The following is a 15,908-nucleotide window of genomic DNA, read 5'->3' as shown; positions in this document are numbered from 1 at the left end:
GGCTTGAAACTCTGGAAGTTCTCTGTCAATGTATGATTGCAGCCATTTCTGTATTGCCTTTAGTAAAACTTTATTCGCATGGGACATATCAAAGAGGTTATCCGATGATTTCCGCAATCCACTGGGTCACCTGTCTTTGGAATGGGCACAAATAAGGATCTCTTCCAATATGTCAGCCAGATACCTGTCTTAAATTTCTTGGCATAGATGAGTGAGTGCCTCCAGTGCTGCCTCAGTTTCTTGAAAGATTCCAATCTTTATTCCATCAGTTCCTGGTGACTTGTTCTTTGCCAATTCTTTCAATGCACCTTGGACTTCCTCCTTCAGTATCATTGGCTCTTGATCAAATGCTACCTCTTGAAACTACCACTGGTCTGTCAGTTTATCATACTGTGGTGGTTTGTGAGTTGCTGTGATTCTGAAAGCTATGCCAGTGGTATTTTAAATACCAGCAGGATCACCCATGGTAGACAGCTTTCAGATGAGCTTCCAGATGAAGACAGACTAGGAAGGAGCGACGAACTACTTCTGAATATTTAGTCACTGAAAACCTTGTAAGAGCAGAGAAACACTGTCAGATACAGTGCTGGAAAATGAGCCCCTCAGGTTGGAAGGCACTCAAAATGCGACTGGGGAAGAGCTGCCTCCTCAAAGTAAAGTTGACTGTGATGACGCAAATGGAATAAAGCCGGTGGGAGAAAGGTCAGCACGACCTTCATTTGCTGATGGGGCACAACTCAAAATGAAGAGAAACAGCTGTAAACATCCATTGAAAACTGGAACATGGAATGTACGAAGTATGAATCTGGGAAAATTGGAAGTTGTCAAAAATGAAATGGAATGCATCAACATTGATATCTCCGGCATTAGAGACCTGAAATGGACTGGTATTAGCCATTTTGAAACTGACAACCACACGGTTTACCATATCGGGAATGACAAATTGAAGAGGAATGGTGTTGCATTCAATGTCAAAAAGAATATATCCAGATCAGTCATGAGGTACAATGCTGTGAAAGGATAATATCCATGAGCCTACAGGGAAGCCCAAAGAGCTCTGGTAGCATAGCGGTTATGAATCATGCTATGAACCTCAAGGTAAGCAGTTTGAAACTACCAGCTGTTCCATGGGAGAAAGATGAGGCTTTCTGCTCCCATAAAGATTTACAGCCTTGCAAACCCTGTATATAGTGTCGCTGTGAGTCAGAACCAACTCCACGGCACATAACAACAACAACAGGGAAACCCAGTTAATAGCAGTATTATTCAAATTTACACACCAACCACTAAAGCCAGTGAGGATTAAATATAAAACATAGGGCCTGAAAACACATCAACATGTCAAGGGGTAAGAAAGAAACCCGAAGAAACTAGTATAGATTTGGAGACATGAAAACTACACATAATATATAACCATGGATGAGAATTTGGGGGCATTATGTGAAAAAGAAATAACTAGTGCAACTGAATTAACTATGGGTTAGAGAACCTTTTAACAGTGATCAATTGCTAAATCTTCAAAATTATACTGTGGGTATATTAAGAGGATGTAAGAGGAAATGTACACTGAAAAACTTAGGGGTACAAAAAGAACATCAGTTTAAGTCTGAAAATTCTTCTCAAAGGTTTAAAGGTTAAGTATTTTTAAAAAGCATACAAATATTCACATAAGCACACAAATACCAAGAAAGACACAGAGAGAAAGTGCACATGAAAATGATAAAGCAAATAGGGAAAAGAAGCACTTTTGGTGAATCTGGTATAATTGGGAAGTCTTTGTATTATTTCTAAGACTTTTCTCCAAGCTCAAATTAAGATCAATACAAAAAGAAACCGATTTTTGTAATATAATAGCACTTATATAATAACAGTATATGATTGCTCATGAGAATTTCTGGCAACAGAGTATATAGCAGCATACTTACACTTGGTGTCTCAACACCAGTGGCATGCTACTCCTTCCCTTACCTTTCTAACAGATTGTGGATCGCTTTGAAGAGCAGCGTCCTGCATTCATAGGAAAGGCCGTTTTCCCAGAGTCCTTCCTCCACGACTGAAACAATCAAAGCAAAAACAAAAAGAACTGTAAGCAGAGCTTCCCAATAAAAACTTAATACTAAAATCACTTTTCTAGTAAGTGGTAACGAAAATCTGAAATGGCACGCAGTTATTTCACAGGCTTACTTCAAGTAATTTAGAAACAGGAATCATGCATGTCACATGCAACTCTCCTACTACAAGGGAAACAGTATTTCACTGCTCATTATTATTGCTGTTATTTCGGGATAAAAGCCTCACTAAAAAGGGAATTGGCTGGAAGGTAGATGTGTGTTAACTTGGGTGAAAAGTAAATAAAATTTTAAAAAAGTGAGAATTAAAAAAAAAAATGTTTTTAAAGCAAAGTTACTGAGTTAATTCAAATAACTTAAATAATCTCACACTGAAAATGGAGGAAAGACATCTACTTGCCTAAAGTCATAAACTATTTAGTACAGAAGATGATAATGTGTTCTGATTTTAAAAGATGAAGCATGGCATTCCCTTTCAACCTGCTCCTTCAAAATTTTAAATTGCTCAGATTCTCAAAGTAGTCTGTCTACCAAGTAGTGTCACATACTCAGTTTCTTAAACTTCTATTCCAATTTAACAAGAATGTCACAAGTGAATACCAAAAGTTACAAATATGTGTGCAGAGCAAATCAAAAGAAAACGATTTCCAAAATGGTCAGTTACATAAATTTCTTTAAAATTTGGATATGCTCTTTTATGTTTTTAAGGACATGATTTGGGGGAGAATGCCCAATGTTGCTGCCACTGTGCCAATATATCTCATTGGGGTCTTTCCTCTTTTTTGCTAACCCTCCACTTAACCAAGCATAACGTCCTTCTCCAGGAACTGGTACCTCCTGATAATACGTCTGAACAACAAAACAATGTCTGCCTATCCTGGCTTCTGAAGATCTGGCTGTACTTCCTCCAACACAGACTGGTTTGTTCTTCTGGAATCCCATGGTATCCTGAATATTCTTCAACCCCATAACTCAAATACATCAATTCCTCTTCAGTCTTCCTTATTCATTGTCCAACTTTCACATGTATATGAGACAAGTGAAAATACTACAGCTTGGGTCAGGCATACCCTACCCCTCAAACTGATATCTTTGCTCCTGAACACATCTAAGAGGTATTGTGCAACAGATTCACCTACTGAAAGATGTCGTTTAAAATTCTGACTGCTACTTCCTTGAGTATGAAAGCATAATGAAGTCCTTGACAACTTTAATCTTTTCTCCATTTATCATGATGTTATTTTATTGGTGCAGTAGGGAGGATTTTTTTTTTCTGACACTGACGTGCAATCCATATTAAAGCTGTAGTCTTTGATCTTCAGCAGTAAGTATTTTAAGTTCTCTTCGCGTCCATCAAGAAAGATTTTATATAATTTGCCTACCACAGGTTGTTAATGACCCTGCCTCCAATCCTGATGTCAAATTCTTCTTCACATTATCCAACTTCACGGATTATTTGTTGAATACAAACTGAATGTTGTTGTTAAGTGCCGTGGAGTCAGTTCTCACTCATAGTGACGCTGTATACGGTTTCCAAGGTATGGCTTGTGAGTTTGAGGTGCTGATCTCGTAGTTCAAATTGACTTTGTGGCCCAGTGCTTATCCTACAGTGAAAGAATACAGCCCTAGTGTACACCTTTCCTGATTTTACACTATTCAGTATCCCTGTGTTCTGTTCTAATGGCTGCCTCTTGCTCTATGTACAATTACCTCATGAGCAAATTAAGTGTTCTGGAAAACTCATTCTCTGCAATGTTCTCCATAGCCTATCATGATCCACAAAGTAGAAAGCCTATGCATAGTCAATAAAGCATTAGCAAACATCTTTCTGGTATTCTCTGCTTTCAGTAAAGATCCATCTGACATCAGCAATGACGTCTCCATCTGAATTTGATTTGAGTTTCTGGCAGTTGTCTGTTTATGTATTTGTGCAGTCCTTTTTTAATCATTTTCAGCACAATTTTGCTTGCATGTGCCATTAATAATACCATTCTATGATTTCCACATTCTGTTGGGTCATCTCTCTTTGGAATGGACACAAAACATGGATCTTTTTCAGTCAGTTGGCCAGGTTCTTCCAAAACTCTTCCAAAATCTTCCAAAAAGCTTCCAAAATTCTTGACATAAGTGAACATCTCCAGTGGTTATCCATTTGTTGAAAGAATTCAACTTATAGTTTGTCAATTCCCGAGCCTTGCTTTTTGCCAATGCCTTCAGTGCAGATGGATCTTCTTCCTTTAAGATCATCGGTTCTTGATCATATGTTACTCCCTGAAATGGCTAAATATCGACAATTTCTTTTTGGTTCTGCGTCAACTTGACTAGGCCAGGATTCAGTGGTTTGGCAATTAAGATACACTAATTCCATAGGTGATGAAACCTAACAGACATCGTTAACTCTTTAATCATTGGTATAAGCAGCCAATTAATTGAAGGGATGTTTTCTTGAGGGTGTGGCCTACTCCCTATAGAACAGACAAATGGGAAAGGCTCTCTCTCTTCCACTGAGGACCTGGGACTCTACAATTGTAAGCCATTTCCTTAATAAACTACTGTTTGTATAAATACATATACACTCATATACATGTATGATCCTGGAATGGCACTGAGGGTTAATGCGCTAGGCTGCAAACTTGGTCTGAGCTGTAAGGTTGGCATTCAAGCTCACCAGCTGCTTCTCGGAAACCCTATACAGAGTCACTATGGGTTGGAACTGACTCAATGGCAATTAACAAAAACAATAATATTTACATTCATGGCTTTTGTAGCTATGGATTTGTGAGTGTATGTGTCTAATGACAAGTATTTCTTTTATTCATATGTCAAGAAAGCAGGAAAAGTTTTTATTTTCTGCACAGTTTTTATTTCCTTAATTATCTGATTTCCCCAAACTAACCTGTCACATGTATGTTGATATGACAGCTTCTTGCTGCTGCTGTTGTTGTTGTACAACAGGGATAACTTGAACTACACCAGAAATCACTCAACATTACGTTTCTCATGTTTAAGAAACCGTTACTAAACCTTTAAAAAACCATAGTAAAATTGTGAATTACCATTTAAATTAATGGGCAAAAATTTCAACCTATGTCATTAGAAGTAATTATAAATAGATACCATGTTTGGACTTGGACTTGTATGTACATTTAAAATGTCATAATTTTACCATAAGTCAACACATGTGGACAAGGATTAACCAATCCTACAAATATCATCAATTCTGGCTATAAATTTAAGAAGAAAGCACTAATTTATTAACTTTTAATTTACTGCCTATAGTATAAGAAAAAAAATAATAAGATCACAGCCCAGGAAACCTTAAGGCACAGCAGTTCTATAAGGTCACTAGCGCAAAATAGTAACAGTAAATTGAAGGAGCCCTGGTGGTACAATGCTTTAGCATCTGGCTGCTAATTAATAGAAAGGTTGGGGTTGAAACCCACTCAGGAGCTGTGTGAGGGAAAGACCTTGCAATCAGCCTCTGTAAAGATTACAGCCAAGAAAACCAGTTCTTCTGTCATACAAGGTTACTTGTTGTGAGCCGGATAACAGCAGTATAATAAATACATAGGCCAGTTTGCTTCTGTGCCCATTACTGCTCAACAAGAACATAAATCAGGACAGCCCTTCTTATGTACTTCACTATTTAGAATTTCCAGAAGTTTTCAAATACATTTGTGCAATGTATGCTTTAATGAATCTCTAAACTCACAAAATAAGGAGCTCTGGTAGCATAGTGGTTACAAATCGGACTGTTAATCTCACAGTCAGCAGTTCGAAACTACCAATTGTTTTGCAGGAGAAAGATGAGGTTTTCTGCTCCCGTAAAGAGTTATAGCCTCGGAAATCCTGTACAGAGTCGCTATGAGTCTGAACCGACTCCACGGCACATGACAACAACAACGACAACAACAACTTCATATACTTGTATGTTGCTGTAGGATAATCACTCAATCATAAAGTTGGTTTGAACCACACGGTCTGCAGTTCAAAACTCACCAGCTGCCCCTTGAAAACCCTGTACAAGATCACTATCAATCAGAACTGATTCGATGGCACATAACAACAATACTGGTGTTCAACAGCGTACTAATGTGGTGCTATAGGATAAGCTAATTGCAAGGTCAGCAGTTCAAACCTACCTCTCCCAAACCCTACAAAGAATCACTGTGTCTGAACAGACTGAACAGAACTTAACAACACCACACTGGTACTTTTGCAACATAATAGCAGACTTCTGGATAACAGCTTCTCATGATGTGTGCCTCATGTTCCCGGCCAGGAGTGAGGAATTAAAAGATTACCGCTCTCTAAAAGCCAATATAGACATGAAAACCATGGAAAGGCAAAAGCCACATTGTACACTTTGCAAAATAGCTACCAACACAAAAAAGAACTTGGATTTATAAATGATCACAATAAAATAACTTATAATCAAAGTTGGGGTTCTAGCCAGAAAATCATCTTTCTCATTTTTTGAGGCTCTCCTCCTCTGCATTACAAACTTTGAGCCAAGCACAAAATATGAATAGGAGGAAAGGTGATCTCTTCCACAGACTAGGAGGCAGAATAAATGCCATCCAGCATTCTCTTTAGCCACCTAGGATCTGACTTCTCCCCGTAATTGGGGAATTGGCTATTTCAGGAATTCTGGTAGGGGGACAAAGATGAAATCCCCTAACAGGAGCTAGAAAAAAAACACACACAAAAAAAAACCCTACTGCTCTTCTCCTTCCCGTGGTGTTCTGCAGCTTCCCGTGGTGTTCTGCAGCTTCATGCTCCTGCACGTCCTCTCTGACACAGGGAGCACGGATGGGGAAGACTTCTGTCTGCATTAGCCATCACACAGGCTGCCACGATCAAGTGCCTGCCGCTGCTTGGTGGTGACAGCAGTCTTCTCATCAAACCTAACTGGCAGATGTTAAGTGCCACTGAGTCTATTCTGACTCATAGTGGTGCTGTGTACGGTTTCCAAGGCTATACATCTTGGTGGGAACAGAAAGTCTCATCTTTCTATCATAGAGGAGCTGGTGGGTTTGAACCACTGACTTAGCACTTATCCTATGGAACCATTTGCTCCCCCAAGATTATAGTATTGACCCTAAAGGAAGGAATCCTGGTGGCGCTCTAGGGATAAGTGTTGGGATGGTAACTTCAAGGTCGGCAGTTAAAACCCACCAGATGCTCCATGGGAGAAAGATGAGGCAAACTGATCCCATAAAGATCTACAGTCTTGAAAAATCTACAGAGTTACTATGAGTTGGAATCAACTCAATGGCAGTGATTTGGTTTGGGGATCCAAAAAGAAGGTGCTCTGTATTGCAATGGATTACGTATTGGGCTACTAGCTGAAAGATTAGAGATTTGAAGCTTCCAGCCTCTCAACAGGAAAAAGCTGTGGCAGACGCCTTCCAGGAAAACTATAGCCTCAGAAACCTATGGAGCAGCTCGGCCCTGTCCTACACAGTTACTGTGAGTCAGAATTGGCTTGACAGCAGTGGGTTGATCCTAAAAGAACACTTAATACAGTGAGCACCCAATATTCTTTTATTAGTGTAAGTATTAGTATTACTGTGAACTGAGTGATAGCTCACATGGGAGAACATCAGCATTACACCATCGTTTCATTGCAATGATTGCAATCTCCTCCGTGCATCATCATTCAACAGTATTCGCTTCCACTCCCTCTGTTTTTCCCAGTATTCTTTTAATCAACTTAGTTCCTTAGTCTTCAACTAAGAAGAGTTACAAATAGTTTATTACAATCTCCGATGTATAAATGAGAAAACTAAGGCTTAAAAATATTAAGTTATTTATCCATGATTGCATAATTAGTAAATCCAAGAATCTGGCATCACCGTCTTGGATAGTCATACTCGGCAGCCTAACATGTCCAAGTACATTTCATAACAACTCTCACAGATAGTAAATATGTGAATTCTATTAATGGAACACCTCAAAGGGAAGCAGTTTTATTTTCATAGCTGTAGTAACTAGGACAGAGTCCCTGTGTGGCACTGTGGGTTAATGAGTTAGACTGCAAAGTCTGTTGGAACCACAAAGTTGGTTCAAGCTCACCAGTTACTCCTCAGAAATCCTAATACAGGTACACTATGGGTCAGAACTGACTGGACGCCACTTAACAACAGTAACTAAGCTATTTCAGATATTTAATAAATATGTATTTAGTTGATTTGATATTATGTGCACATATCTTTCAAATTTCACTGGGATTAGCTTTCGATCTAAAATCTCTTTATATCCAGTAAATATGGTTAGTAGCAAAAAGGAGATTCAAAAGCTAATTTTTTACTCTAGATTTCATGATATACCCACTAGCCCACAATTCTCCACCCTACAACCTCCCACCCTGCTGACTAGAACTAGCTAGAAACTTCAACACTGAAGTTCAATGTCCCTTTGTATCTAAATTTGCATTTATGGTAAGGTTTTCTAAATAACATTAGAAACTGCTTTTGCAATCCATGTACAATTCCATAATTAAGTCACATAAGCCACATTATTAGCTTTTTGAACTTGTTTATCTGACATTTCCCCACCTACAAACACATATACACAAGCAAGGTAAAATTCAAAGCAATAAATTCATTTGCTTGACATAGAGATTCATCTGTTGTATTTTGGGTTTGCTGGGTTTTTTTTGTTTTTTTTGTTTTTGTTTTTTTTTGCATGTTTTTTGTAGCCAGAAAAGTAGCTAGCCTAACTCTGTTGTTGTTAAAGTGCCATCGAGTCGTTTCTGACCCATGGTGACGCTGTATAGGATTTCCAAGAAGCAGCTGGTGAGCTTGAACCGCCAACCTTGCAGTCAAGTGCATTAATCCATAGTGCCACACCCAAGACTCCTTTAAGTTTCCATAAATGAGTTGATATGGTCTTTACTACTTTATTTCCCTTCTTTCAAGGTACACTAAGAAGAAAAGCAACTGCTGAGAAGTTTGTCAGATGGCCTGCAGGTGTAGGCTCACTTTTTATGAAATCTATAGTATCCCCAAGGTATACGCTGTTTCCACCTTTTAAATAAAGAACAAAAAGAAAGTCTTGCTGATTCTTTTGATCATTTCTATGGAATTTCAACTTCAACGCTTATTTATGAGAGATGTTCAAAAAGATCATGGAAAAATTCCACGGTTTTTTAATTACATTTTTCTACAATTTTTTTTGAAGTTCCCCTGTTAAAGTATCAAGAAACTATCACTATGCTCACCGAACTAAATGAATATAGTGGAAGAATTTGTCTAAAACTCTGATGATGATCTCAGAAAAGGAAATACTACCAAGAGACCTAACTAAAACGTATCCTCAGAAAAAAACAGGGTCAAGGGTCAACCCAAACAAAGAATTCCCAAATTGAAACATTCTTCTGCATTTTTTTTTCAATTATAGCCAGATTAAGAATGAAAAGTAAAAGTAGGTACTAATGCAGCTGCCTACAAATAAAAAGTATTTTGGCACTAAAGTTATCTCACATAAATTGGAAAAGATAAAATCAGAATTTGTTTAAATTGCTATTGTCCAACCTTTCCCACACCACCACACCCCCAGCTGCTCTGCAGAAGAAAGCAGAGACATTCTGCTCTTGCAAAGATTTAAAGTCTTGGAAACCCTATTTAGGGTCACTATGAGTCAGCATTTAACAACAGCAAGACAATCTTTTTTTTTTCATATACAAATCCTTGTATCATCAAATATTTAAACTGTAAAAATTGCTAGATATAAATGTACTTTAGCACAGAAACAATGTTGGAAAAACTGTTAACAGCAGTAATTAATGCTTATTATTGTTAATTGCTATGGAGTTAGTTCCAACTCATAGTGACCCTATATAGCAGTTGGTGGATTTGAACTGTCAACTAGTGGCTGGTTCCCTGTCCATTCCTGAACCTATAGCACACCATACCAGGAGTGGAATTATTTCATAGTGCCCAAATAATTTTCAAAATTCTCACAAATTATAAAACAAAAACTCAACTTTGCAAAATATGGTTCCTTGCAGAATCATTTAATAAGCATCTTCGAAAGAATAACCATACAAAAAAGATTCCGTTAAAAAGTCAATATGGCAAACTATCAAAGCGGCATACAGTTCAACGATTTTGTGTTTCCCAGCAGAGATCTTAGACACATACCTCTTCCAATTCGACAAATGAATCTGACATATTTTACTTAAAGGAGAAAAAATGGGGGAGGCAGAATAGAATTGGGAGGGGAAGAACATAAAGATGGTGAAACCTTGAAGAAATTCAAGCACATGCTTTTAGGATTCAGGTCACTCTGCCTTATACAGTTTAAAAGTAGAATTACTTTCAAAGAATACATATTTCCTCTGAGCTATGATACACATTTCCTTTTAATGTATCATATTGCAGCAACAGCTGAAATGAACGTCTAGACATCAAAAACACTTCTTACTCCCACCTACTGCTTTTTTACCTCAGGCACCAAAACTAATGAAACCTATTATCCAGAACATTGAGTTCAGTAAGCACATTGGCCATTGCAAATATTAGAGGGGGAGGAGCACTTCAGGGATGGCACTCCTGATTCAGCCATTAAAGTGACTGAAAATCAAATTCTGCTCCAAACTCCACAAATACAAATAGATTAAAGCAAGGCACACGAAACAAGATTATTATTTCACTGTTCAATGACAAACTGCTAAGATAGAGCAGCTCTGAATCCTTTGCTTTGCTTATACTTTGCTCACTCTCTTTCTTTTTCCATCTCTATCTGTTAACATAGCCCACACACTGAGGCTTTAAAAAAAAAAAATTTTTTTTTTATTAAATCAACTTCATAAACACTACACCAGGCACACAATAGGAAAACACTGATCAATTAAATTGTACAGATTACAGTAAATGAAGTAGTACTTTAAAAACAAATATATACAATATTTTGAAGAATCTGCTTTCTTAAAACTTGAGTTACATAAAAGCATAATGTCACATTAATTCTGAAATATTGCATTATACCCATAAAAAATCCAATTACATACCACCATTGATTGATCACAGTTATGCTGCCATCGACTGCCTTGTATAATCTATATTTGAAGTCATTAATAACTAAATGGACTTGTATTAGTTATATCAAATTCAACCCACTTAGAGCTTTGATTTTATGAATTGCCGGTGGGTGTAGAGTATTTGGCATCACTTAACAAATCTATGTTGCAAATGGATTTTAACTTTCCCAATGTCAATTCATCAATCAAATAAGAATTAGGGATAGAAGCTACATATCAAAATAGGCCATGTGTTTGCAAGATTACAAATACTGATAATTTTGGCAGACAGAGATGCACAATTGTGATTCAAAATTTTGATACTAAGTCTTCCTAAGGAATGTCTATCAGCATGGGTGCTAGGTCAGCTGCAGGATAACCAGAATTTTAATGACAGTTTTTTACACAGCATTGTAGTAGTTCAGACATGACTCAAGTTAGCATTTCAGTGGATTACAGGATTCCATGGAAAGCCAGTAAACTATTGAAGGAGACCGTAAAACTAAATTTCTAGATAAATTGCACAAGACCTTCAACGGACAATTATTACAAAAAACAGCCAGGCTGCAATGTTTCTTAATAGCTGCATACAAAAAAAAAAAAAGAATCTTGCACAATGGCTGTTGGTGTTGCTGACTAGTGAGAAACAAACTTTTATCCCTATATTTGCTACTTCTTGAGAGGCTTTCAAAATAATTATTACTTTTCACCCTTAATATGCTCTTAACTTTGTTATATGATAAGCAAAGGACTTATTAGAAAGATAGTCATCAAAATAAATAGTTATCTTAAGTGGTTATTTTCCTTCTTCACCCTTTGGCGTGCTTTGTACATTTTCTTCAATGAGCATACATATGTCATATGTGAAATAAATACTTAAAATCATTTATTAAACAGCAACTTGCAGAAGAGGAAAAAGCTACATGCCTAGGAATTTACAAGAATTATCAATAGTCTTAGGATAGAAATCACCACACACAAAAATTAAATTTTGCTTTTCCATTTGAGCATTTACATTTAAATGACTCAATGTTACAAAATGAAATTTTATAAGCTTCCTCTAAGACAATGATTATCATCAAGATGACTCAGCTATTGGTTTCTACAATGGTAAGTGAAGAAGAGCATTACAAATATTTCCTGGCACTGCACAGACACAATCTGATTTGTAACCCATACATATACACTCGCTCCACAGCACCACCTCCCCCCCCCCCCCCAACTTGCTACTAAAATTCTGACAGGGCAAGTCCCCAAATTGCCTTTTACACTAAAGCTCAAACAGTTGTCTGTCACTGCTATTACAGTGAGTAATCCTTGCAGCTGTAACTGTTTGAGATGCAGCTGTCTCCTTGGCCTTCTCTCCCCACCCCCACTCAGTCAGCATCTCCATTCTTGCTACAATAATCTTAAAGAGCATTTTCCAGGAGGCTTAGCCCTGGCTGAGGGCACTCTCCGGCGTGACTGAGAGAACATGGAAACACGATTCATTAGACACGCCTGGAGTGATAACAATGGTGCTGCTTCTTGCTGCCTTTCATTTCATACATCAGGCTGAGACTAATGCATTCTCGTTACACAAGCACATTTATAGACAGGAGAAAACTGTAATCACCTTTGATTAAGAGACAGCATATTTTTCCTATATGAGCCGCCAGCTATACTGACATAGTAATTATTTTTTAACTGACAGGTTAAAATAGCAAATGTAGCAAAAATAACATCTGCCCCACCCCCCCCCAAAAAAAGAAGGAAAGGAAATTAAGAAAAGAGAAAGGAGAAGACTACTATAAAAACGGTGCACAAAGGTTTCTCTAGACCAGGCTCAGTGCCATCTCCTTGAGACCTGATGAGTTACTCGCTTGTGTTTCAGCCAAATCATCTATGCCAAACAGACCCTAATTAAAAGACCTCCTTCTTAATACAAACAATTCTTTTTTGGCACAAATCACAAAATATTTTTTTAATTTTAACTGTAATTATTGCCATATTATTACTCAAATACTATGAACATTAGTTATACTTTTCCGCCCCCAATACAAAGTTCCTTCATGCATTTGCTTCCTATGTGCACTGTGGGCGCTATATGAGTGTGCCATTATTTACGAGTATGCGTTCTTTCTACTTATTTTTTCATTGAACTTCAGAGTTCAACAGTATTACTGATGCACTTTTTCCACTAACCACTTGCACTACACAACACTATTTGCTCCTTCTCTTTGTTCATTATCTACTCGTACTACAAAACAATTTGTGTTTTAAGTAAAATACCACTCTAAAATAGATAATGTGATGTCTATGTTAAGATAACACTATAAAAATGTAATTTTGAAAAACAGGGCTGTGGAAATAATTACTTTATTTCAGTCTATCATTTGGTCCTAAATCCATCAATCATGGCCATGGCATCTAGTGAAGGTTTGAACTCTTAACTATAAACATCCCAGCTTAATGAGAAAACATGTCATAAGCTATATTATATATTGACAACATGCAAAATTAATTTTCTTATGGGGCTTACAAAGTAAACCATTACTCCACACAACCACACAATTATAGTCTTTTGTGTGTATACATATATGTTTGCAGGGTTTGCCAGCAATTTGGTAATTGGTGTGGGAAAACAATTTTAAGCAAAAGTTAAAATACTTTGGCATACGTAAAATACTAGAACTATTTTTCTGCCAGACGCTACATAATTAAACAAACCAGAACATTAGTCTCTTTTCAAAGTTTTCAGTTACATACTGATATCACTAAGAATGGTAATAATGAAAACCCACCAAAAACATTTCCATGCACTAAAAACAAAAAATAAACAAACTCTACAAAAAGTTCAGTTTGATTCACAAAACCATGAAACCTAAAATAGCTTGGGGAAAAAAAAAAAAAAAAAAAAAATTATATATATATATATATATATACATATATATAGTAGAACAAATGACTTTTTATAAAATAGCAAAAGTGCTTGCCAATTTTCAGCAGTTGCATTTTATAGTTTTGTGAGCTGGCCTACCACACCAGGTTTAAAAGCATCTGCAAACCTTCATGTGTCTATGAGTAAACCATGGAACGTTAACATTAATTTCACATACTGTTTTCTGAAGAGAGCGCTCCCCTGGACCACACCCTGACTTACACAAATGTAAAATTTACCTCCTCTGTAATGGAAATCTTAGTTATAGAAGGTAATCTTTTTCCCCTCAAGCCTTCAAAATTAATTTGTTTTTTAATGCAAAAGTAACCAATTGGAAAGCAATAAAAGTTTCTCAAAACTTTAAGTTGAAACATGGCCAGGAAAAAAATTGTATTTATCCAAAACTTTTTAACATGTTCAACATTTTCCATCTCATAAACAAACATCTACAAATGACCTAAATATTCCAGCACTGCCAAACATTTTTAATTCAATAATATCAAGCATGAACAGGACTCAATCACAAAATCTCAAGTCCTTTGGGGGACATAATGGTGTGAATGAATCCAAGCGGAGAGTCAGCTGACCCAGTGATTTTGGACAGGGTATATAATCTGGGGTAGTGCAAATGACACCTGACACCACTGTGACTCTTCTCTGTGTCTCTGGCTCCTTTCATCTTCACACTACACCTACCTAGCACAGTTGCACTCTTATTCAGTTGTAATTTTATCCATTATAAATTATGGAGTTCTACAGAGAGTTCTTTTGAGAAAACAAACTTAAAAAAAAAAAAAAAATCTGCTGGTTGTAGAAGAGAATTCACAAATCACTGGAAAAGGTAAAGGGAAAAAAGCCCTAAAGCCCCAGCACAAAGCTGACAATTCCCTGGCTAAGCTTCTGCTTTTACAATTAAGTTTCTCCAGATTCTTTCCAGTGGTGCGGTAATAGGATAAGCACTGGACTGCTAACCACACGGTCAGCAGTTCAAATCCACCAGCTGCTCTTAGACAGTCTACGCAGGTCGCTATGAGTCAGACCTGACTTGAAGGCATCTAACTAGCCACAAGGATGGAAGTGCGCTCAAATGTGGAAAAGTCTTTAAAGATAGGGTTTGAACACTTGACAGGTGTATGAGGTCAATTCCTACCCAGTTTCTTCTCATCTGATCACTCTTCACAAAATCCCAAACCCAAGCTAGAGTTAAAATGTCATGAAAATCTATTCACCATTTTGATTTTTTTCTATGAGGGAAGAAATATATTTTCCAGATAATTAGCGTAGTGGTTACGAATCAGGCTGCAAACCACAAGGTCAGCAGTTCAAAACTACCAGCGGTTCCGCGGGAGAAAGATGAGGCTTTCTGCTCCCGTAAAGATTTACAGCCTTGGAAACCCTGTAGAGGGTCGCTATGAGTCGGAACCCACTCCACGGCACTTAACAACACAATACAACAATTAGCCTAGAATTAGCCTAGAATGTACAGTATCTTTGTGAATTACAGAAGGAGAGTCCCTATAGTGTTTGACTATACTGATTCTTATTCCCATAGTTTAAAAAAAATTATCAAGTATAACAAAGAAAAGCGAAAGTTACCTAATTAGCCATCAAACGGATTCTCTTAAATCAATATAACTATCATAACAATTTAAAACAAGATATGCATACCTTGCTATAGAAAATACATAGAAATAAAAATCTCAATGAAATACCATCTAGAGATTGTAAAAACTTTTAAAGTAACAACATCAAGTACTGGAAAGGCTTATGGTGAAACAAGACCATTCCACCAGAAAATGTTGGTAGCCCACTAGAGATATATATGTTTGGCAGTAGCTAGTAGAGCTGGAACTCAGCTTAGGTGCACATGGACGTTTTATATATATATATATAA

At 37.1% G+C, this 15,908-nt stretch overlaps 1 protein-coding gene across 1 annotated transcript in view; it reads right to left on the bottom strand.

The window, feature by feature from the left end:
* Nucleotides 1-15,908, bottom strand: part of MED13L (mediator complex subunit 13-like) — a 367,925-nt gene that overhangs the window by 197,492 nt on the left and 154,525 nt on the right. Inside the window, exon 3 of the mRNA XM_006865509.1 lies at nucleotides 1,969-2,053. Coding sequence (XP_006865571.1) covers nucleotides 1,969-2,053 — 85 coding nt within the window. The remainder of the gene's footprint in view (nucleotides 1-1,968; nucleotides 2,054-15,908) is intronic.

Source organism: Chrysochloris asiatica, unplaced genomic scaffold (assembly GCF_000296735.1).
Source record: "Chrysochloris asiatica unplaced genomic scaffold, ChrAsi1.0 scaffold00078, whole genome shotgun sequence".
Lineage (NCBI taxonomy): Eukaryota > Metazoa > Chordata > Mammalia > Afrosoricida > Chrysochloridae > Chrysochloris > Chrysochloris asiatica.
The sequence above is the reverse complement of the archived record's forward strand: the minus strand, read 5'-3'. Positions and strand labels throughout refer to the sequence as shown.